Source organism: Cupressus sempervirens, chromosome 4 (assembly GCF_028749045.1).
Source record: "Cupressus sempervirens isolate cs-2001-9-10 chromosome 4, ASM2874904v1, whole genome shotgun sequence".
In the NCBI taxonomy this organism is placed as follows: domain Eukaryota; kingdom Viridiplantae; phylum Streptophyta; class Pinopsida; order Cupressales; family Cupressaceae; genus Cupressus; species Cupressus sempervirens.
Genome location: NC_143121.1, coordinates 544,462,586 through 544,488,574, shown reverse-complemented (window position 1 = coordinate 544,488,574; position 25,989 = coordinate 544,462,586). Strand labels below are relative to the sequence as shown.

At 37.8% G+C, this 25,989-nt stretch overlaps 1 protein-coding gene across 1 annotated transcript in view; it reads left to right on the top strand.

The window, feature by feature from the left end:
- Positions 1 to 25,989, top strand: part of LOC149562341 (Insulinase (Peptidase family M16) family protein) — a 333,865-nt gene that overhangs the window by 74,794 nt on the left and 233,082 nt on the right. Inside the window, exons 8-10 of the mRNA XM_089825868.1 lie at positions 10,010 to 10,132; positions 10,276 to 10,388; positions 10,574 to 10,736. Of these exons, the coding sequence (XP_089681994.1) occupies positions 10,010 to 10,132; positions 10,276 to 10,388; positions 10,574 to 10,736 (399 nt within the window). The remainder of the gene's footprint in view (positions 1 to 10,009; positions 10,133 to 10,275; positions 10,389 to 10,573; positions 10,737 to 25,989) is intronic.

Here is a 25,989-nt window from a genome sequence, read left to right as displayed (position 1 = left end):
CATTTTTGCTTCTATGAAGGACAAATCTCCAACACTTAGCCATTTTTGCTTCCATGAAGGAAAAATTTCCAACACTTAGACATTTATTCGTCCATGAAGGAGGAATTTCTAACACTTCGCCATTTTTGCTTCTATGAAGGACAAATCTCCAACACTTAGCCATTTTTGCTTCCATGATTTCTAATTCTCTTGCTCGTGGAAATTTCGAGTGGTCATGGATTTTGTCCATGATGGAAGAATTTCGCAACAACCATTTTTCTCCAAGGTGGGATTTTTTGAGTGATCGTGGATTTTGTCCATGATGGAAGAATTCTGCAACAACCATTTTTCTCTAAGGCTAGATTTTTTGAGAGATCGTGGATTTTGTCCATGATGGAAGAATTCCGCAACAACCATTTTTCTCCAAGGCTGGATTTTTTGAGAGATCGTGGATTTTGTCCATGATGGAACAATTCCGCAACAACCATTTTTCTCCAAGGCTGGATTTTTTTGAGAGATCGTGGATTTTGTCCATGATGGAAGAATTCCGCAACAACCATTTTTCTCTAAGGTAGGATTTTTGAGTGATCTTGGATTTTGTCCACGATGGAAGAATTCTGCGACAACCATTTTTCCTATTATTTTCATGCCTTTCTACTTTTGGATATTTCATGGGTGATTCTAAACTTAACCATTTTTTTCTTGATTGAATGTCGTGCTTGCTCATTCTTTTGGATATAGACACATGTACCCTTTTGGCTCTTTATCAACCATAGCTCACTTGTTGCAGAAATAGACCTGCCAAAAATAGACATTCTAAAAATAGTAAGTTGTCCCAAAGTCAAAATAAGGCCAATCTGAGAGGCAATGAAATTTACTAAAAATAGACTTTCTAAAAATAGTAAGTTGTCCCAAAGTCAAAATAAGGCCAATCTGAGAGGCAGTGAAATTTACTAAAAATAGACTTTCTAAAAATAGTAAATTGTTCCAAAGTCAAAATAAGGCCAATCTGAGAGGTAGTGAAATTTACTAAAAATAGACTTTCTAAAAATAGTAAGTCAAGACATTCAATTCTCAAACAAGCAAATAATTTCCATTTTTAGAGCCACATGGACAACACTTTCCACATCTGGCCAATTTTACCAATTCTCATTTGAAAGAGGGAACTTTAGAAGATTGAGCCCAATACTACCAAGAACTAAAGCCAAAAGGACAAGACCAAGAGACAAAAGGTGCCCCCCCATTTGCAATGGGGCGATGGTGTGAAAAGCCCACAACAACTACTCTCAAGCACAGGATGGCAAACAAAATTTGTAGACTTAAAACAGACGAGGGATCAACGGACAATTAAGAGATCATTAAAAGGGAGGCAGTGGGCTTATTCAAATCTTTGTTAAAGAATCCAATCTGGATCTGGATAAACAAGAGTCTTTTCTTGAGTGCATCCCTTCCTGTGTCTTTGAGGACACCAAAATCTGTTTCTCACTTCTATTCCCTCGAATGTTGAGATTTCTTAGGTTGTTTTTTCTTTTGAAGGAGACAAAGCCCCTGGTCTTGATGGATTCCCGCTCTTTTTCTTTCATAAGTACTGGCATATTATTGGAATGGACATCTACAATGGGGCGAAGGAATTTTTTGGGTCTAGGAATATCCTTAAAGAGTTGAATGGCACATTCCTTGCTCTTATTCCTAAAAAGCCAGGAGTTGATAGTATGGATTTGTTCAGACCTATTAGTCTGTGCAACTCTTTTTATAAGATTATTTCCAAGGTTCTTACGCTGAGGATTATGACTCTTTTGCCTCACATTATTTCTAGTCAGCAGAATGGGTTTGTTCCTGGCAGGCAGATAGTGGACTCCATTATTACGGTGCACGAAAATATCCATTCCCTTTCGGTGTCTAAGAAGGAAGGTTTTTTGCTCAAGCTAGATCTTTCTAAAGCCTATGACAGAGTGGATTGGCATTTTCTCCTCTGAGTTTTGGAAGCTTTTCGCTTTAGTAAGAGATTTCGGGATCTCATTTTTATGTTGGTGTCGTCGGCTTCTTTCGCAGTGCTCGTGAATGGTTCCCCTTCTTCTTTCTTCAAGGCTTCTAGGGGTTTAAGACAAGGTGACCCTATTTCCCCTGTTCTTTTTATCATTTTAGCTAAATGTTTGGGAAGATTTGTTGATGGTTTGGCTCTTAAAGGAGACTTTGTGGGCCTTAATCCTTCTTCTTCGGCTTTAGTCTGCTCCCATCAACAATTCGTTGATGATTCTATTGTTATGGGAGAAGCCTCGGTGAGGAATGCTAGGATTTTAAAGAAGGCTTTGGTGGATTATGGTTTTGCTACTGGTCAACTTATTAACTGGGATAAGAGTCTGATTTACTTCATGAATGTTAATATGGAAAGGCAATTGAAGATCAAAAAGATTATTGGTTGTGAGATTGGTTCCTTACCCGGCTCTTATTTGGGTTTACCTATGGGTTTATCTCCTCCTAACAGCTTTTGGAACTCTTTGATTGACAAAATTCACTCCAAACTTGAGGGCTGGAAGGGATCTTTACTCAGCCAGGCAGGTAAGGTTGTTGTTCTCAAATCTATTTTGCAAAGTGTCCCACTGTATGCTTTGAGTTTTTTTAAAATTCCTAGAAAATATGCCCTCGCTATTGAAAAGATCCAGAAAACTTTCTTATGGACGGGCACGGAGAATAAAAAAAGACTTCCTCTCATTGCTTGGGAAAATGTTTGTATGCTTTATAAGAAGGGAGGTCTTGGGCTACGAAGGGTTTCTTCCATGAATGATTTTTTAATGGCAAAACTGTTATGGCGATGGCATAAAGAGAATGGGGAATGGAAGAATATCTGAAATGATAAATACAACTTTGAGAACCTTGACCTTTACCATTTCCTTAATAGTAATGTGGAACAAGGGGGGTCAATGATTTGGAAAAATTCTCAGAAGCTTAAAAATATTATCAGAAAAGGGATAAAATGGAAGGTTGGCAATGGAAGAAGAGTTCTTTTTTGGGAAGATGTTTGGATTTTGAACTACCCCCTGTGTGATGACCCAAGATGGAACAGGTATATGGAGTTGTGTAAGACCCAATTTGGTTCTCTTGTGGCGGACTATTGGATAGAAAATGAATGGGTGGATCTATTTAGATTGGATCCCAATTTGGTAGAACTAAGAAAGAGCCTAAATGCTTTTTTCTTAAACCAAAAGGAGGATGAGCTCATATGGGGAAATGAACCTAATGGTGTTTTTTTTGTTGCCTCTGCCTATGCTGAATTCTTTTGATAACCATGATGAACCGTGTTGGGCAAAGGCATGGATGAAGGGTATGACACCCAAGTTCAACATTTTCTTTTGGATCCTGTTGCAAAATAAAGTTCTTACTTTGGATAACCTTAAAAAGCGTGGGATTATTATTATGAATAGATGTGTACTTTGCAAGAATGATGGGGAATCAGTTGATCATATTACCTTACACTGCCCTTTTTCTGTGAAGATTTGGGATTATATATTTAACTTATTGAAGGTTGAATGGGTTTTCCCTTCCAATCTTCAGCTGTTCTTTATTAGTTGGAAGGCTCCTAAGAATTTTTTGATTGGTAAATTGTGGAATTTTATTCTGCCGTATGTTGGATGGGGTATCTGGAAGGAGTGTAATGATAGAATCTTCAGAGATGTTGAATCCAACGCGGTGCAGGTTTTCCATAAAATAAAGACTCTTTTGATTGAGAACATAAAAAATATAACACCAGAACAGCAATCGTGTAATGATTGGGATACTAATGTTCTCCTCAATTGGAATTTAAAGAGTGAGAGTATGGGTGATCAGAGACTCAATCCTAGGGAACATGCTAGATGGGATTGCCCTCCTGAAAACTGGTACAAGATTAACTTTGACGGAGCTTCGAAAGGTAACCCTGGAAAAGCAAGGTGTGGTATTGTGATTAGGAATTCCAACAGGGATAATGTGGGAAGCTTGGCTATTCCAATTGGTTTTCAAACTAACCACGTTGCTGAAGCCTCGACTGCTCTCCATGGTTTGCTATATGCAAAAAAGTTGAACTTGAATAAGATCTGGTTAGAAGGGGATTCACTCAATATTATTAATTGTCTTAATAAAAAAACTACACTTTCATGGACAATTAGTAATATAATTTATGAGTCTATTCAAATTATTAATTCTTTTGAAATATGTGTTACTTCCCATAACTTCAGAGAGGCCAATGGGACGGTTGACTGGGTAGCGAATGTGGCATGCAGAAATGATCAAACTATCATTTGGGATACTCATGACCCCTTACCATTGGAGGTTCGACTTCTTTTCCATAATGATAAATGGAGGTCATCTCAAAAGGCTTTTTAATTATGACTATGTCAATACGGGGGTATGATGTAGAGTTATGTGACCGCGGGTTTTGTGTTTTAATTCCCAATGATTTGTGTAAAACCTTGCATGGATTCTGGGTCTATATTGCTATTGTGCTCGTTGTCATTTGTGAGGCCTTTATTTGGGAGTTGCAGACGAAGAATTCTGTGATTTTTGGTGCTTTGCAAATGGGTGGAACGAGGAAACGAGTTGAACCAGGGAGCTGCATTGAGTGGATGAAGAGGGAAGAGGTGTGGGAAATTTTGAGAAGGGGTAATTTCACTGGGTTTATGGAGAGGCTGAATGGCAGCAATCTCGCCATCACGCAACAATTTCTCAAAACTTGGAAAGAGGGCTTGATCATGGTGGGCAACCAACACATGGAGATAACAGAGGAGGTGATTATTGAGGCTACAGGCTTGGAGCTTGAGGGTCTCAATTTCTACAGGGAGCGGAAATTGTCTGATAGAGCCGTTGAAGAGTTTGTCGACTCAGAGCTTGAGAAGAGTCGTTTGGTTAAAATTGGTAAGTCTTACATCATCCCAGCTTTTGTCTCTCGTCCATGGCGTTTGGTCCTGTTTGTTATCATGGAGTATTTAACTTTGGACGGGAGATTTACCAAATGTTATGGCTACCACTTCATGCTAGCCAACCACTTTAGGCACAATGTTAAAATTAATTTCCCTTACTATCTGAAGCAGTCACTTACTATCTCTATTCAAGCTTTACAAAAAGACCCAAATGGCGAACATGTTTGCCATGAGGGTCTCATGGTGCTCATTTTGAATGTTTTAAAGGCCAAAAGAATTGTGAGGAGTAGGGGTCGTGTTAAAGATGCAGATTATGAAACGGAAGGGAGTGCCCAGGAGAAGGGTTATAACTCCGAAACCCAGGATGAGGTTGAAGGGGGTGAGGTTAATGTGGTTAAGGGATCTGGGAATAGGTCTAAGAAGAAAAGAAGAGTTGCAGGTCACTCTGATTCTGAGAAGGAGAGTGATTTTGTGGAGGATTTGTTAAGGGATTATAAGAAGAAATCTGAGATTAAAGGAAAGAGGGTTAAGGAAAGTTCGGGGATGAGGGCTTCTTCCCCTTCAGATGATGATGAGACCCTAGCTCGACGACTGGAGAAGAAATGATACCCGTCCAGACGCCTTGAAAAGGACTTAGGAGATAAAGGGGAGTCGGGAGATGAGGACTCCCAAGAACAGGGGATACATGCGGATTGGGAGGACAGGTATGTAGGTACCCCTAGGTCTGTGAAAGGGATTTTTGGTAACCTGGGAGCTATAATGAAAGAAATTGGGGTCATGAACAGCCAAATGCAGACACTTGGCAGAGACATGCAAGACCTCAGGAAGGAAGTCGTGCATGCTAGTAAAATTGCACGTGGTGAGCGCACCCTCGGCCAACATATTGATAGGCTTATGGAGGTGGTTGGGAGTGCTGAGGATGTTAAAAATCTTATGCAGAAGATTCCGCAATTGGAGGCCAAGAACAGGGCTATTGACAGAGACTTCAATGCGAACTAGGGCAAGTTCACTATGATGGAAGCCAAGATGTATAACCTTGAGAAGCTGATAAAACAAATGGCTGATAATGTGTCTACTCTGCTGAAGAAATTGGATACGGACAAAGGCCAGGATTCTCCTCAGGCGGTTGATAGCCATGGTCCCAGTAAACGCACTAGGGCCCATTCTAAGAAGATTGATGACACGGGCAAGAAGGACGAGGTGAAGGCTATGGCGGAAAAGATGTAGATTCTAGTTGATCAAGCCCTGGACCTGATTAAGGCCATGTAGCTAGTTCTTTACTATCTTTTGTGCTGTCTTTTTGCTGTCTTAGTGCTGTCTCTTTGCTGTTTTTTTCAGCAGTTATGTCTGTGACTTCTTTTGTTTTCTTTTTGGAGGTTTGTTTCGTTTATGCTTCTAAATGCTCTATCTATTTCTAGATTGTCCTTTTGTAAAAAGGTTTCGGGTCCTTAAAACCTGCTTTTACTTAATAAAAAATAATTTGCCTGCCAAATGTTTGACAAAATATCAAACTGTTGATTAGCAAAAGCAAATTGATGTTTGTTAAGGATATGGCCTATTGAGGGTTATTACAGAGGATCTAGTTGAGAAGAAGATGGAAGCAAGAAGAATGGAGAAGCTTCTAAACCTGGTAGAGATAAAAAAGGCCACACTTTAAGAAGTGAAAGATGATATGATTGAAACAGTCAAGGCCATTGCACTGGTACTACAAAAGGCATCTGATCCAAGCTCACTCACACTGAACTTAGAACAGACAAAACAACAAACTTAACATGAGCTTTACTAATTCAACGTGAGAATACCTATCCAAGACCAAGGTAACACTGCATTTAATCCAAGAAGCCAAGGCAAAGCAAGAGAAGAGATTTATACATCTATAGGAAGTGCAAAGCATATTGTCACCCCTTACAGGTATAATTCAAGGACACATTAAGGATGTAGAAGCACTAATTGCTAGAGCACCGGTTAGTATATTAGATGGACTTGAAGATCTCTTGGCAAATATAAGGAGTGAGACCATTGCTCCCACTAATCTCAAGGCATAATAGGAAGCCTAGCGTGCGAGTGCCTAGAGTCAATACAAGGATCTTTTTTACAACTTATAATATCCTTTGTCATTGGTGACAAAAAGGGGGATAGAATTGAATGGGAGAATGATAAAGAGAGACAAGGGGATAATAGAAAGGATACAAGGAGAGAATATATAAAGAATCATATAAACCCAAGGGGAGAATGATTAAGAGAGACAAGGGGATAATAGAAAGGATATAGGGAGAGAATATATAAAGAATCATATAAACCCAAGAGGAGAACGAAAGGAGAAATAGGAGAATGAAGGCGACAAAGAAAAATGGGGTAGAATATTGAAGGATAAGAACAATAGGGAGTATAAGCAAAAGGAGGAGACCAAAGGCATCCCAAGGAGGGGACCAATAAGAAGAAAAGGAGAGAACATCAAAGGAAAGAAGAGTCTGAGAAGGAAGAATAATCAAGGCGACACAACCACAATAGGAGATCATGAGATTTCGACTAAGTCCACATAGTAGTGTTAAGCTCTGTATCGGTATAGTCGGATGAATGCGGACATAATGGAATATTGACAAAGAGAGATAAGCATGATTTACAAGATGGTTCAAAAGGTTTTGCCATCAACACCAAAGGGGGATTGTTGGACTTACAAGTCTCATTGGCATGAAGTTTGTAAATTGGTGTTGTCATTGATTGGCAACTGGTCAATGGAGATGAAGAAGTTACAAGGTAACACTACCATCAGTAGAAGAATGAACTGGTATAGCACATGGTAATGCAATTTGAGCCACCACTAACAGACAGACATGAAGGTTAGTTGATCATTGATCATCTGCGAGGTGAGTCACCATGGATGTGACAAGAAGCAAGGTTACTCAGAGTTGATGTAACAGAAGCAAAGGTCGAAGCAAGGATAGAAGCTACACATAGGCTCATAAATGGATTGGCAGGGCTGCTAGTCTAGACCCTAGGAGTAGAGGTCATGGGTTTTCTTTGAACAACTTGGAGATGGATTTCAATTTTGAAATCGAGTGGGATTTTGTATTGGGTAACTGTGCCATGACACTACATAGTGTAGAAAGGTACCCAAACTTCATTTGTGAAGTAGTTTGGAAGATTGTTGAGAAGTGAGTGTTGCTGCAACCAAGAGAGTATTGGCATTGTTGTTCGAAATGCAAGCTAGTGAAGAACACAGTTGTAGAGGATAGTATAGCAGTAGATAGGCTATTTCGAACAACGAGACAAAGGTGAGATCGAAGGGCTGACAAGACAAGTTGAGGAATAAAGAAGATCAATGCATCTTCAAGGATACGTAGTAGAGATCTATAAGGCAAGACATTGCTATCATTAGATTACTTTCATTTAGATTGCTCTCTCATCATTGCATCTATTTGTAGCTTTTAACAAGGCAAGCTTCAGAAGTAATCTTTTATAAATCCTTTAACAAGGTGTCTCTCAGAAAGGGATTTGTAAATCCTCTAACCAGGTAGCTTTCAGAGGCACTTGTAACCGTAATGGGTTATATACATTCCTAATAGGATGTGTTCCTAGAAGGAACATTTGTAGCTCTTAATAGGACAACCCTTTACATGCATTATAAGGGCTAGTGGGTATATTACTCCCATCGTGGTTTTCATCCTCTCATCGAGGGTTTCCACGTAGAAAATCATTGTCATTTGATGTATACATTGATGTGTGAGTTTGTATGCTTTTACTTAACAACTTTCATTATTGCATTGCTGATAAGACAATTTGTGTTAGGAATATACTCTGTGTTAGCACAGTTAACCGGTAGAAAAGTTCATACTGATTCACCCCCCCTCTCAATACCGGTTGGGACCAAGAAATGGAGTATCACAAGGTTTATATGAGACCAGGAGGCATAAGACAATGAGATACCCTGTCACCCTACCTCTTTATTATCATGGCAGAAGAGTTTGGGAGAAGCATTATGTAGGCCAGGATAGCTAGGCAATGGAAGGGAATATAACACCTGCCACGGACCCAACCACTCACCAACGATTTGCAGATCATATATTTGGAAGTGCCTTTGGAATTGAAGCGATTTTAAGAAATTGATGGATGATTGCAGCAGGGCCATAGTTTAAAGTGTTAATCGGAGTAGATTTGAAAGTCTTGTTCCTGAATTTTAAACCTATCCTTCAAAGGGAGGTTTTTGGATATTGGTCTTAAGAGTGGCTAATGTCCTAGGAAGATTCTTAGGGATGCTGTTATCTGCCAAACCAAACTTAAAAATGCTATTGGGAAAATATTATCAACAACTGTAAAAAAAAATGGAGCCATGGAAAGGGAAATGGCTAACTTCGGGCAGCAAAACTCTTATGATAAATGCTATTCTCTCTGCGATACCAATTTATTCAATGTCCTGTATGCAAATTCCTAGTTCAGTGGAGGATATTCACATTGAGCTTATGTGGTGGTTCTTTTGAAATGGGTCTAATTGTACTGAAAAATTCCCATTATTCTCATGGGATAAGATATTTAGACCCCAAGGAACTAGAGGTCAGGGGTGAAATGTCACATCCCTTGCTTCTGGGATTAAATACCATAATAGTGAATAAATAATAATTAATAATATAACAAGGAACAATCATGGTAATAATAAAATAAAAATAATAATTAATGGTAATTATAATTTAATTACAATAGTTTTAAATAAATAATAAATATAATTGTAATTTTAACATAAATGATTATAACAACAGAGCCAGAAACTCCCCTGCCCCTCCTTGGGCTTGTGTATCCTTGTATCCATATACATATCTGTATCCGACACAGAAGATGCAAAGTAATGAAATGATGAGGGCGTCTTCTTTTTGTTTTAATGAAATGATAAGGACTGGTCTGTTTGTATGTGCAAAATTGGAAATATCACCACCAATTTTTGATCTCATTGTGAAATATTGTGCATATGAGCTTAGTATTCTTATGACCACCAAGTTTCAATGCTCATCTGTATGGATAACTTCTCATTCTCTGTTGCTTGTGTGTTGCCTTGAAGTTTTTTCGGAGAATGACAATTTCATTACTTTGCTAGATATTATTTTATGTGTTTCTTTGTATTGAACATTATCAATCCATCAATTCAGGAAACAAGGATACATTGGATGCAAGGCCTACATCAAAAGGAGTGGATATCAGAGATGAGCTAATTAAATTTTATGAAAGACATTATTCTTCAAATCTTATGCACCTTGTTGTATATGGTAAAGGTACGCATTCTTTGTTTTGTCTATTTATGATATGATTCTAACACTGTGAGGTTTGATATTTAGTATATATTACAACTAAGATCTCTGCTGCTCAAGCTAGCTTTTCAATGATATAAGATGAATCTTGCAAAAATGTTTTTCAGAAACCATTGAGGAACTTGAAAAACTGGTTGAAGTGAAATTTAGTGGAATCAAGAATACTCAACAGAGCCGTCCTTGTTTTGCTGGTCAGCCTTGCCATTCGGAGCACTTACAGGTAACTGTTATAATAACTTGTAGTGGCCAGGAATGTTTTATGCAATATTCCTATGGTTGAAAAAGGCAACAAACATTTAAAAGTAGTTCAATATGAAGATTTCAATCAGATGGCAATATGAAATTTAATTCTATGGTGCAATGGAATAGATTATCCAATTTTGTTTTACGACTATGTTTTTACAGATATTGGTTAAGACTGTTCCTGTAAAAGAGGGCCACACGTTGGGTATTTTATGGCCTATTACTCCTGAACTAAAAAATTATAAGGAAGCTCCCTCAAGATACCTTGGTCACCTAATTGGGCACGAAGCAGATGGTTCCTTGTTTTGCCTTCTGAAGAGCTTGGGTTAGTTTCATTGTATATCCTTAGTTCATTTTACATGTTAACTACGACCTTTGGAAATAGCATTCGTGGCATGCTGGATGCCCAACTTGCATGATAATACCAAGATATAAGCTCAACCGAGTTTTGGTTTTCCCTTATCATTCTCAAAGCATGATATTCCATATGTTGAATACACATTATGAAAATGTAGATTTAGTGTTTTGCATTTGCTTTTAAATTTGTGTACTATGACAGCTTAAGTTCTGTACACAACTTTCAATTTTCCAATTTTTCCTTAATTGTTTTACGATTATATTTAGTTTTACCTATTTAAGGTAGAAATCCAATAGTCAATAATATTGCAACATTCTACTAGTAATCCAATGGTAGATCTGGAAGGATGCATAAATTATTTGGTTGTGTTTATGACAGTCATCTTACAGTTGTTTGGCAATAAATAATAATTATTAATATATATTAATAATAACCAAAGTTCTGTTGGCTTCTGTATCAATTTGTATGGAGTGATAAAATCATGTATATCATTGGATACTATTATTTTTTATGAGATACAATGGATACGCTAAAATTGGTATAATAACAAATTGTAATAAAAATTTAATTATCTTTTAAAAAGAGCAGTCTTTGAGTGCAAAACTCTTTCCAGAAGTTGTATATGGCATGCATAAAGCAAAATAAAAGAAGCATCTGTGTATTTCTAAGATGTTGTGAGAGGATAAGATCTAATTTTTATTGGGTTGCTATGTTTGTTTGTTGGGTATCCACATCTGTTCTTGCTTTGTCCATATCCCACCAGAAGCTTCCATTTTGTACTGAAAACTTTGTTCGGCATTTTCAGCTTCTTGTTTAAAGGGGTTTCCCACAAGGGGAAGACCCACTGTATTGAGGAGGAAGTGGGTATAAGTATTATCTGCTTGATGAATTACATCACTTTGCTGTCTGCTAGGTTTTTCTCTTGTCAAAATTCTTAATTTCCTCTATTCATCCCCCTTCATCTCCTTTCACCCACCTTTTCACCCCTTCCCACATTTATGAGGCTATCAGATCCATGAAGTGTAGTTGTGCTGCTGATGAGGAGGGTTTCCAGGCTGAGCTTTTCAAGTTTGGTGCCTCAGCTCTGGGCTCCTATCTCTCTATTCTTTTTAATAGAGTGATTCATACTGGGTTTCCGACCTCCCGGTCTAGGCATTTGATTTTTCCCATTCACAAGACCGGCCCTGTCTTTGATCCGGAGAACTACAAAACCATCATGATTGGGCATACATTTGCCAAACTGTATGCAACAACTCTTAATGCTATGCTTTCTATGGAGCTCGACAGGATTGGTAGTAGGGCTAGAGGGCCGGCTGGTTTTCGGTCAGATTATCAGACTATGGATCATATTTTCATATTACGGGCTATTATTGAGGAAGCTAGACACAGATCAGAGAAGGTTTATTGTTGCTTTGTTGACTTTCGCAAAGCTTTTGAATCTGTTCCTAGGGTGGCCTTGTTTGAGAGACTTAGGGAGATTGGTATTTCTGAGATGCTTCGTATCGCTATTATGAGACTGTAGTTGGCAGATTCTGGACTCCAAAGGGCTTCTCGGATCCGATCCATAGCACTATTGGGGTTAAACAGGGTTGTCCTCTCTCTTCTACTTTGTTTGGGCTGTATATTGATGAGCTTGAGGACTTTCTCTTGAAGTCTTCGCTCCTGGGAGATGGTTGTTGTCTTCATCAGGTCCTGATTTCTATCTTTCTATTTGCAGATGATGTGATTCTCCTTGCTTCTTCTCCAGACAGATTGCAGAGACTTCTTGATGGTTTGGCTTTATTTTGTGATCAGAGACAGCTTGTGGTTAACTTGGGTAAGACTCGGATCATGGTCTTTAACTGGTTAAAGACCTCTCATCTTCACTTCATGTTTCAGGGTCAGGAGATTGAGATCACTTCATCCTACACTTATTTGGGGGTCATGTTTTCTGGTCTGCGTTTCAGTATGAGACTTGCTATTCAGCCCAGAGTTAATAAGGGAATGGGTTCTCTTGCTTTGCTTGAGAAACAATGTTTCAGACATCACTTTTAGGATACCTCGTCTAAGTTATCCCTCTCAGACATTTTGGTGTGACTGATTGTCCTTTACGGTTCTGTGGTTTGGGGCCCTTATCTTCTTAGCTCAGACTGGGCTTGAGTTGAGTGGTTTCAAACTTTGTTCTTGAGGCGCATCATCAGATGTCACAAGTTCATTCCTCATAGTATCATTTTTGCTGAGTTTGGTGTTCATCCTTTCAGACTCGCGGCCATTTTTGATTTGGTTTGGTTCCTTCATCGTCTTTGTGGGTTTGCTGATATGGCTGGGGATCGGAACCGTTACTCCTACTTAGCTTACTGCTCTTTTGTCTCCATTGCGGAAGCTGAGACCGGTTCTCGTGCACGTTGTTGGTATGCACAGGTTTCTTCTTTGTTGAGTTCGATCGGGATTGACATGGCTCATCTCCCTCCTTTTCAGTTCTCTTTGGATGCCCTTGCTCATCTTCTCCCTTCTCGTTAGGAGTTAAATGAGCATGTCCGTCTTGATATCTATAGACTTTACATTACTACTACTTGGGTTAACCTTCCTGGCGGGCTGCGTCCCCGTATGTCTTTTTATGCGGAGCACTTTTTGGTGATTTCTGATGGGATCATTGCCCGTCCTAGCTATCTCTCACGATGGTGGTCTCATGCTTTGCGAATCTCTTTAGGTTCTTTCAGAGTTGGCTCCCATCGTCTTCGAGCTCAGACAGATCATCATATTGATTGTGGGGAGCAGATTTGTATGCTCTGTACTTTAGGGGAGGTGGAGAATGAGGCTCATGTCCTTTCTCGTTGTCCCATCTACTATGCAATTAGAGGGAGATTCTTTTGTTTATTCAGAGAATGCTTTTCTCTCCATGACTTTTTCAGCTACTATGATCAGAGATGTCTTGCTCTTTATATTCGTGAGGCCGCCACGCTCCGTGATAGCACGATCCAGACACTGCTTCCTCACCGACACTCATCTACTCAGCTCATTACTTCCTTCTTTACACCATTATCTCCTTTGCGTGGTGTGAAAAGGTCTTCCAGCTCTCTTCGGGCTATTGGGCCTTCCAGATGTGTCAAATCCCGTTCCGACTACTTGCATCAGCGGCGTTTGTCTGGGAGTGGACAGAGACAGGGTAGTGCCTCTTCACATCGGCATTTGTTTCATTCTGTGATAGATTTCTTTTCGCCCAAGAAAGACTCCTAGCGCTTTCTTGATCTCTGTTCTTTATGGTTATTTCTTTAGCTATTTTTGTTTTGTTCGGACATCTTTGTATGCTCCTACTGGGGTTTGCTTCACTGTTGTAATCTTTTCAGTCCCATAGATCTCTTTTGGTCTTTTGTTGGACATTAATATCATTATCTTATCTTATCTTATCTATTGTGTATTTTTTGTTTATTATAACCTGGTCTAGTCTTATTGCTTTAGTTCTGCTTTGCAGACTATACAAGTGTTACCTGAACAGGTTGGCGGACTCATTTTGGTTTCTCTGTCAGTTCTGAAGGATATGCTGGTTATTTTACTGCTATTGAATCTAAAACACCAGGAGATTGACTCATTTTTTGTAGAAGTTCCGTCTTTGCCTGTTTGGAGTTCATTGATGTTAGCAGCCCATACATTGTCTTTTTTATGTTGCCCAATGCAATAAATTTTGTCCAGTTTCTTTTCTGAAAGGGATTTCCAACTTTTCTAGTCCAACATGGTGTGGTAATGGGTTGGTTGGGGATAGAGGATTGTATCCATAAGTCTCATGTATAAAGACTTAAGATCTGCACATTATCAATAATGATATTAGACTGAAAGCAACCTTGATTTGAGATGGATAGTGGAAGAGAGGATTTCTTAGAAAAGTTAAACAATGAGTATAGGGTTGGGATGCATGGGAGTATTTAAGAATGTTAGCAGCACGGTAGATGGCAAAGTAGAGCCCATGTTGCAAAAAGAGGAAGGAACAGGAAAGGTAGATTTGAGAAGATTCTCAGTTCTTTTTTGCTTCTTATGAAATCTGAACATGTTTTCTGCCATCATTGTCTACGTTGACAGAAAGGAAAACCAGTCAGATTTGCTTCATCATTGTCCTTGTAACTCAGAGGAATTTGCCATGTACTTTGCAGCTCTGAACCTATTTTACTTATTCCTTGAGCATGTCTTTTGCTTGGAAATAACTAATTTGAAGACATCGTACTTACAGTTTACTTTCTATGGACTTGGCTAAAATTTTAGAATATCTTCTATGCATTTCTTTTCGTGATGGAAATTTTGCTCCTAATGCTATTACATTTATTATAAAATGATCTTTTGAAATTCCTGTACACTTGTCAAAGAACTTGTGTGATGTTGTCCCAAATTTTATACCTAAGAAAAATTTGAAGCTAATTTCATTTTCATGATGGCTCACTTTTACCCTTAAAGTAAGGGTATATCTTTTTAGATGTTGAATTGCATTTTTTAATTATGCAGATGGATAAATCATCTTCTTGGCCGATTGGGATCTACAGAGCTGTGAAGAGCGTTGGCATGCCAACTTAATGCACAGCAATAATGTTTTTAAATGACTAATCTGCAAAGAAATATAACATCTTAACAACTTATGAGAACAGCATTTTATTATGTAATTGTGTGTAAAATGTAATTGTGTAGGAACACTGTGGGATCACAACTTAAATAATGTGAGAAATCCTTAAGAAACACGAAGCAAAATTTATAAACAGGAAAATTTCTGCCTTGTGTGCCTTGGATTGGAATCTCCTCCATATCTCTTGCCAGCTATCTTGGTCACCCCTTCAGGTGGCCACACGAAACCTTGGTTTGAATTATTGTTTCCAACCTTGTCCTGAAGTCTGTTAGAATATATCAATGGGAGTGAATTGTACAATTATCTTCTGTATCATCAAAACACAATATAGATTTTCACCATCTTCTTCATGGATAGGTTATAGCAATTGAAATTATGTTTTAGCCTACTGCCAAACACACTGATTATGCAAAAATGACTCCTCCCTTGGTGAATAAAAAGCTTCCCTAGCTACGAAAAATACACTAAAAGCCAGCCACACACATCATATAAGCAATACTAAGGACTTTGTGAATAAGAAACCAATACATGCACAAGAAAACAAGATAGAGGGTTTCCATAAATGGGGCGACATTCATGATAAAGAGATTAAAAAGATCACATAAGCCAAATAAAACCCAATTTTGTCAATCATGTACACACACAACTATCACATCAATTTTTAGGATCTGTTCAACACAATAAGGCACAAAGAGATATAATAAGCATCATATAGAGAGGTGAAAATAACAAATTATCACAACAGCCTATATTCTTCAATGAGTTTTGAAAGTTCATCACATTCTGACATCATTTGACATTCTATGGAGACATTAGAATATTCACTCCGTTGCTGGCTATTATAGCTGTAATTTTGGGCTTCCTATGGCAATGTAACATTGCAATAGAAGCAAATGCATTTTCTGAAGTAAAAATAGTTTCAAACTAGTGTAGCTTCTAATTAGGACAGTGTGCTTTATTCAAAGCTTTGATAACAATTTAAAGAAGCACTGTCCACTGCAATATTGTGAGAACCTTTAGAATTGACAAAAAATGTACTAGCCTAGATAAGATAAATTTATTAATGTCCAACAAGAGATCAACAAGGGTCTAAGAGATTGAAAGTTTACAAACAAGGGAAACCACCCACTGCAGGGACACCAAACGGTGCCCGAGAAAGAACAAAGCAACAAAGAAGCAAAAGAAGACACCAAGGAAAGGACTAGGGGTCCTTCCTTGGCCGGAAGAAGTCCAACCCCGAAGGATAAGGAACAAGGTGACCAAGGGTTCCGGATCATCTTTGAATATCGTCGAATGAGGAGTGTCGATGTCTGGTGAGTCCAAAACAGGGTCTTACTGATCTGATGTGGCTGGGAGCAAGAGTGCAAAATTGCCTCTTCATGCCCCTTGCAGGGGACATGGGCACATAAAAATCAGTGATACATTGATCCAAAGCCTAGTGCTAAGGAAAAAAAGGAGTTGCAAAGTATGATCTCGAAGCTAAGTGACCTCTCGAAGATAGTGCTAGACAATGCTGGTCAATGTAACTGAAAAAAGCCAATAAGGACCTGCAATCTCAGAAAAGATAGTAAAACCTCCCTCTAATCTCATAGTAGATGGGACAACGAAAAATAAAGCGAGTCTTCATTTTCGTTTAAGCCAAGGTACATAAATGACAAATACAACTCTCACTGTTGATGTGATGGTCAGTTTGATATCTAAGCCGACGGGATCCAACTTTGAAGGAACCAAGAGAGATACAAAGGGCATGGTTCCAACATTGGGTCAAATATGCGAGATGCACGATAGTCCCATCACAAATATCTAAGAAGTGCTCGACATAAAAGGCCATCCGTGGACACAACCCTTTTAGAGGGTTGATCCAAATCGTCCTAATGTACTATTTGTAAATGTCGAGTCTCACATGTTCGTTCAACTCCTGACGAGAGGGGAGGAGGTGAGTGGGAGCATCCAGAGAAAAGTAATAGGGAGTGAGACGATCAATCTCAATCCCGATCGAATCTAGTAGAGTAGTGGCTTGAGTGTACCAACAGCAGGCCCTAGTGGTTGGATCAGAATTAGCAACTGTGATTGAAGAACAGTAAGTCGGGTAGGAATATCTATGTCGGCGACCAATTGAATCTGCAAAGCCCTAGAGATGGTTAAGAAACCAAATCAAATCAAAGATGACTGCAAGTTTGAAGGGGCGAGCCCCAAACTCAACCAAAATAACACTACGAGGAGTAGAACGGTGACATTTGATGATATGCCTGAGGAAAAGTGCCTGAACCCATTCAACCAAGAACCAGTTGAAATTGAGGAGGGAGGGGCTTCAAACTACTTAACCATATAAGACTGTGGGTTTGACCAAAGAGTCCAGGAGGGACAATTTGGAGGAAGTGTCCTAAAAATGGTGTCTTTAGAGTGCCTTTCATTCAACTTCATTGTTTGTTGATTTCCAAATTGCATAAACCTCTAATCACAAAAAATCACCCGATATTTCCAAACACATATCAAGTATCTCACTGTGAGAAGCTCTATCAAAGTTAAGCTTCCTACTCTACAGAGGGGCTCTCCGAACACATATCAAGTATCTAACCGTGAGAAGCTCTATCAAAGTTAAGCTTCCTACTCTACATAGGGGCTTTTTGTTTTTCCACTCTTCCATTATTGTTAGAGAGTACATTCACAAATGAGTGAGTGGTCTATATCTATTGAGCATAAGAGAATTGTATGAAATTGAAATAATTCATAGATTTTATAGTCTATATTTTGTTCAATTGGATGAGTCATTATAGTATTACATTTGAAGTTGGTTGATGGTCAACATATACCATGTTAATCCAAGTAAAGTGTCTCATATTAGGCCATCCCTATTATGGATGATAGGTTACACCAATTTTCTTTGTATTTAGAAATAACTTATGTTCCATTGAACTTCGGAGACAACAATGGTAGAATGTGTTTCAGGTAGGGGGCACTTTTGGGCCATCTTTTAGGGGACAATGAGGACTGGTTGTAAGGACCCCAATAGGTTCTAACTTTCAACTCGGATGTTTGACATTTTGTCAAATGCTTAGCATGCAAACTAATAAGTTGGTTTCACCAATAATCCGATTTTCAATGAGATATCTTGCAAACAACTATGCAATATCTTTCAAATTTGCTTAATATTCAACATGGCATTTTGTCAAATATTTGGTAGTTACATCACTCTGAAAATGTGCCAAACTATTCAAAGGCATTTTGTTACACAGTTTGCATACAAACTAACTTTTGTAAATTGTTCACAAGAACTTCTTTATTTCAATTCAGGAAATTGAATTATTTACCTTGATAAACACATGCATCAAAATATAACTTAATTTGCAGTATTAAAAACCTTGAGATTATCTCAGCTTGCCTTCAAAGCCTTAAAATGCATTGCAGGTATATTATGGAAATAATCTGAACCTTGCTGCCACTGTATAGTGCCTATTGAGGCATTAAAACCACCAACATGCCTTTGTAAGCTACCCATGTCTTCGTCCCCGCCCCATGTGACTACATAAATACCCTGTGGCTGCCCTTAATGATTACCTACGCTGCTAATATAGGCTGGGATCTGCATTATTTATTGATCTTCTAACCTTTGCAAACAATTGCAGGATGAAACTATGAAACTTATCAAATAACCCGATCATGGCCTCTGTATAAAGCCACCACCAATGCACAATTCACTGGTTCCTTCACCAATTGAAAGTGCTGAAAAACTTAAAATAACTATCAATTCTCCAAGCTGAATTCTGCAAACCTTTGCCAAACATCTAGTCACACAACTAAAAAAAAACAAAGCATAGAATGAATCCATTTCTCTCCCCTTTGCCAGATAGGAAATCGATCAAGTGTCTTCTTAGATTACACTTCACATAACTTGTAAGTGTATTTGCTTTTGTTGCATTTGAAATATGATATTTAATTATATTCCCCTCCAAAGTTAGGTGCCAATATTCAAATAAACAGTTAATAACATTTAATGATGACTTAGGCCCCATTAAAGCTATAAATTGTATAACTACTTTCTAAATACATGATGCCAAAATGACTTGCTATTGGTTTTACTTAAAAAACATTAATATATGTGCTTCTTAAAGTCCCACATTGACTTAGGATAATAAATAAATAGGCCCACATATTATCACTTTACTTTAATACACTTATAAGTCAATTGGCCCCATTTACTTAAAAACTTTATATTATAACTCTTAATAATTAGTTATTAATAAAGAATCCTTTATTAATAATTAATACCTTGAACTTGAGCCAATAACTCATTGCACTTAATCAATTGATGAAGTCTCTTAATAACAAGTCTAGGAGCACTGCCAAAAATAACATGGGCATAATTGGCTTATTATAAATAGTAAGGCCCTCAAACTGAACAAATTGACAAATGATTCACTCATTGTGCATGGTACATACCAAAGTAACGAGTCAGAATTGGATCAGAATCGGCAAGGCCGAATCAAATTGTGAAGTGGCCATGAATCAGAATCAAAACGGCCATGAATCCGAATTGAATCGGCCACAAATCGACAAATTAAAAAAACCCTTGAAATTTAGAGATTCTAAGAATTTAAAACTTATTTCATGCACCCTTTATTGAATATAACTTAAACACACTATAACATCATCAAATAGAAGCTAGCATACATAAACATGAAACATAAATGATAAGTCCATCATATGCATAACTATGTTACACGTAAAATATAAATTGTAGATGAAGATCCATAAGACATCAAATCATAAATGTATGTAAGACGAAGATCCATGAAACTTATGTCTATCATTATCTGTAAACAAAATAAAACCACAAGGCTCTAGCTCAAGCCTCATCGTCATCCTCAAGCTCGACCGATTTTCCACAATTCCCAAAGGTGATTTTGGCAATTTTTTGCATGAATCGCATGAATTGTCGATTCATGCGATGAAATCACTGTTCTCGTTCACTAGTTCAAAAAAAAATCGAGAACCATGAATCGAATCGCCAAATTGGTGATTCAGGCGATTCTCGTTACTATGGTACATACATGATTCTGGGTCCCCTTACCAGATATGGGAGCTCCTCAACAACTTACTGTAAATAGAAAGTGTGAATAATTGCTCCAGTCAATGATATTGAATCACCACATTGCCACCAAGTTGTTCAGGAACCTTGCTAACAATTGAAATCCTGACTTACCTGAAATACACACTTACTATAAATAGTAAGTGTACCATATTTGTTGGGTGGATATTTTGCAACCGATAGTTTTGGATAAAATCCAGTTGCAAAATAGGATGACCAGCCACAACGTGTGAGACAAAGTCTCTCCTACGTTAAAGGGAAGGCTCCCCCTTCTCACCGTTCCTTGGATCAACTCAATGATGCAGGAGCATCTTGCATGGGAAAATTGAGAAAAATAAAAATAAAAATTTGGAAAAAAAAAATAAAATTAAAAAATTGTTGAGAGAAAGTGACGAAAATTAAAGGAGAAATAAAAAAAATAAAAATAAAAAAAGGAAAAAGGAGAAAAGAAAGAAAAAGAGGATTTCTATTTTCGAGGTGCATAGGTGGCATAATAGAAAAATAAAAAATAAATGGTTGTCATTCCATTTATCGAGGTGTGTGGGTAAAATTCTAGAAAGTTATGAATATTGTAGAAAGTTGTGGAAAGGTAAAAGCTTGAGAAGGAGAAGCTTGAGGAGGAGAAGTTCAAGGAGAAGCTTGAGAAGAAGGTGAAAGCTCAAGGAGTAGCTTGAAAAGTGAAAGTTTGAGAAGGAGAAGCTAGAAAGTGTGAAGGCTTCAAGGTGTGAAAGAGAAGGAGGAAGTGAAGAGTGCATTTTTCTGAGTCTGTGGACAGAGCGCCGAATGTGAGGCAGTTTACATTTGGATCTTAGATAAAGTTGGAGAAGAGCTAGTGACTGCGGTTTAGAAACAAGGAGGTTGCTTGGTGGCTTGCGAGCACAAGTTGAGATCTCAGAGGTTTCTACCAGAGTGTGGATCTGGGCTAGCTTGGGTTTGGATTGGATCTTGAGAGATCTTGTTGCATTCTTTGTCATGAGTTGGTAAGGGTGGTGTGGCCCTTTGTTAGTGGTATCAGAGCGTACCTTTGTCAGTGGTATTAGAGCAGTACTTCATCAGTGGTATCAGAGCATACCTTCGTCAGTGGTATCAGAGCAGTACTTCATCACTCAAGGTAAGCAAGAAGTTGAGAAATTTTTTGAAGGGGTGTTACCAATATTCTTTCCTCTTAACTTTCAGGAAAGAATCCACTTACTCGTGGAGTGAGTAATGGGCAATATGAAATCTCTAACTGCACTTTTATCTAATAGCTGGAAATGGTGATACTGATAAATCAACACCAACTCAAAGGCTGATTGAAAGCATACCAGTTTGGCTCTAATTCCAATCATAATTCTATATAATTAAGCTTTACTATTGGGGCACAAAGACTTTCAAAAGTTAAGATATCGTAATTATTTTGTGAATCAAGAAAGAGATACAAGCTATAGACAAAGCCTCTAGTCTATATATCTCTACAACCGCTCCCAGTCAAAGCTTCGGCTTTGATTGCTTCCTAATTCCTTTTTAAAGTCAATTATCAAGAATGCAAAACAACATGTGAATCAAAGATGACAAATGCAAATCACAGTCAAAGCTTCTAACTTGCACAAGTAACAATTTTACTCAATCAAAGTTAAGTCTTAATTGATTATTTGTATTCACCTTTTCTTCAAAATGACACTACACAATCAAAGTTATGCTTGCACAATTTCTCCAGAGCTCTCTTGCATACAATAAAAGATAGATTTTTACAATGAGAGGGCACTCCTTTATATAGGCAAAGGTGTTGAGAAAAAGATGGAGGAAAAAGTGGGAGCAACTCAACCAACTTTGACTGAGTCTAACTGAAAGATAAATTATTGGATTACATGTCAGTACACATACAATTCGTATTACATGTAATTACACATTTTCATGCAATACATCCTCTTTGATCTACAAACATAAAATCAAAATAACAATCTTAAAGATTGTTCTTAAATGCCTTGAATTTGATGATAACATCATGCACTGTAGGAAGATCAGAAATCTACATTGTCTTTGATATGGCTTCCATTCTAACTGCATCAGCATATGCTGATTTCACAACTTTGGAATTTGCTGCCAGAGAATCTTGCAAGTGCTTTGCTAAAGATTTATACAAGGCAAACTTGTTCATTGTATGAGAACCAAAATTTTCAGAATCTAAATCATCATTGATTCTGATTGTATATCCGGTTGTGATTTTTTCAACTGCAACCAAGTTATCATGTTCATGAAGAACTTGACATCCCATTTGTTCCAAATCACACATGTTTCCAGTTTCTATTGCCTGACAATCTCCAAGGGCTGCTTGCAACTTTGCTATCAGTTTTCTCATGTCTCTTCTTTGTAGCCCATAAGTCCTTGGCACTTGTAGAAGATCTCACAAGATGGAAGAACATCACATGTGACCATGGCGTCTAAATCAGATTTGGCAACTTCATCCCAATAATTTAGAATCTCTTTTAGGATATCAACTTCTTGACTTAAAGATGTAATCAAGTCATGTAGCATTTCTTCAACACCCTTGATATGTTCAAGAACTTTGACCGTATCTGTAATCACCTGTACTCCTTCGGAAATGACTTCTCCCATCCAAGACTTCATAACTTCGACTATCCTTTTCTCATTAGGTGTCTGAGATACAACAACTGCATGTTGCGAGGATTGTTGTTGAATTACCTCATTTAAGCGAGCAACCTCTTGCTTTAGCTGATTTTTCTTTTCCCATAATTCATGATTGCTCTTTGACACATTAGCAAGTGCCTCTTGAGGATCCTGTAAGCAACCCAGTCGTGATCGTTTCCCAACTTCTACTTTGGTGAATTTGTAATCAAAACGAGTAAGTTCTTCAACTAGATTATTCACCAATGGCTCAACAACTTCTACAAACTTAGTCTTTTCAGAGTCGACTATGATTCTAGAAACAATCTTATCTTTTAAAGATTTAGACTTAGTTTTCTTTATAGGAAGGTTATTTGGGGGTACCACAACCTTTCTTGCTTTCATTGTAATCTTACTCAACCATATAGGCAAGCTGAAACTTTCATCTGTGGAAGCAGGTACAGTGTAGACCATTGGCATTGGTCCTGATTGTATCTCCGTTGTAACTAAGCACGACTCAGTTTGCACAGCTGAATTCATGGGTGCATGATAAGAAGATTCTGTCATGAACAACTCGAAGCCAGTCATAGAAGTGTCAAGTTGGGAAACTTGACCCCCTGTGAAGGTTGACAAATCCTCAAACACATTCCCGAGATTTTCGTATTGCTTAGCTATCTATCAAACAAATACTAAAAATATCCAAAGAATGCATCCTGAATTCTTCTGTAATGGTAGTTACTATTAGTCAGAGTAATCTGATCATAGTATTCCCAAATTGGAATTTGAAGACGATCTCCTTTGGTTGAAAGCCCAGAAAAAGATTCCATAGCAGCAATAATATAGACAAGATAGGAATTCATGTAGAATGGTGTTGATGTTCCTACATTGAGCAACTGCTCACAAAGCATAGTGCTGATAAGTTCCCCCCAAAGGATATGTTCCTTATTATCAATGATTTGGAAAATGAACTTCTACATCCATGGTTCAAAATCATTAAAATCCTTGAGACCACATATCCTAGTGAGAAGGATAATTAGGTCTTTGTATTCCGGCTTGAAACTAGATCCATGAATAGTTTTAGGTCACCTCGAGAAGTTGTGCCTCTTGGAGTCCAACCAGTATGAATTAACATACCTCTAATAAGTTGGCATATTCTCATTCCAGATCTCTTGAGATGACTCTTTTGTCAAATCTACACATTTTGCACTTTGCGACACTTTGAAAATCTGCTCAATAACCTCTGGATCAAGACTAAAAAAACATTACAATTTGCATCTTTGATAGTTTTAGACTTAGGACTAAAATGCTTTGGACATCCTAGAATGAATTCGGGTCCTAGGGCAACCATAGGAAATGTGGACACCAAATGAATATTACTCCTTTTGATCCATTTCATTTCATGAGTGATAAGAGTTTGTATTCTCTACAAGAAATCCGCCATGTCAATGTGTCTAATATCTATATTTGACACACTATCAAGAATAGACATGACTTGAGATGGAGTTGCATGAGCCAACTCTTTATTATATGAATATTTCATCTTTCCTTTCATTTTTGCAGATGAGGGCATTTCTTGTGCTTGCGCTGCAATATGAAAATTCCAAAACATTTACAAATCATCAGAAGGTATTGCTTCCATAAAAATGCTGATTCATGATCAGCATCAAAGGTTTTTAATGGAAGACAAAGTGTATGGAGTATGGATTAAATACTCAAAGAACTCTTGTGCAATGATATTGAAAGGTATATGCAAAGGTGCAATGCTACTTGTGATGATGAGAAAATGAGGTAAAGTGAGCTCTTATAGATATCTTTAAGGAAAGGTGAAGTCCAAGTACATGGGAATGCGTGCACATGAAGTTTTTTGACTCTTCAAAAGTAACTTTTAGTCGAAAATGAGTTCTCAAGATGCAATTACATGTAAAGGAATTTTCTTGTAATCATGACATGCGATTGGGTGTGGAGAGTGAGATGTGTGAAAGTGGGAATGGAAAATGAGATTACATGTACATGCGGATGATGGATGGAAATTCATGTAATCGCATGTAAAGAGTGAGATGCAAAGCGTTATGATATGTAATGATGGACGTGAAGTGAGATTTTCAAGCTCTTGGGAAAGAACTTGGAAATGCTTCAAAATGAAGAGAAACAAGAGAACAAACAAAAATGCAAATAAAACAAGCACAAAACAAACACATACCTTCAGTTTGACACTCAATCATGTCAAGAGACAAGTGGTTTTATAATGCAATTTCGAATTTGGAGTTTGGGAAAAATTTATAAATGTGAAAATCAGAGCGTACATCATATTTAAAGGAAAAATACACTTTTTATGGCATCTCTATCAACAAGTGTAATACATCAAGCTAAAATGTGCAAGAAAATAGCAAGATAAGTGTGAATTAATGAACAAAATCGAAAATGTGTACTTGTTGTTAATGATCCAAAAATGGAGGAAGAAACTCCCTCTATGAAATATTCCAAAAAAACTTTGATTTCTTCCAACTTTAAATTAGAAATGATTAATGAGCTGCAAAAAAGGCTTTTTTCATGCTCAATCCCAAGAACGTGGTCAACAACCTACAATGCATGTAGCATTTTTGGCAAAATGCATGTGTAGAATCCGTTTTTGATAAAAATGTGGTTTTAGGGCATTACATGCAGCGTTTTTCACTTTAGAATGCAAAAACGTGAGCCTCAATGGCATAAACAATGATCAAAACTCCAAATCGACCCTTCCTTTGGCAAAAACATGGGTTCTAATGGCCTAAATCTGGATGTTTTTGTCCAATACTTGGCTTCAAATGGGATTAAAAGAAATGTTTTTTGCAAGAGAAAACAATGCCTAAAGCATGAGAATGCAAAAATGCCCCTAGTGGAGAAGATTTCAAGAGTTTTCATGGAGAGATCTGATTTCTACATGCAAAATTGTGGATTTGGAG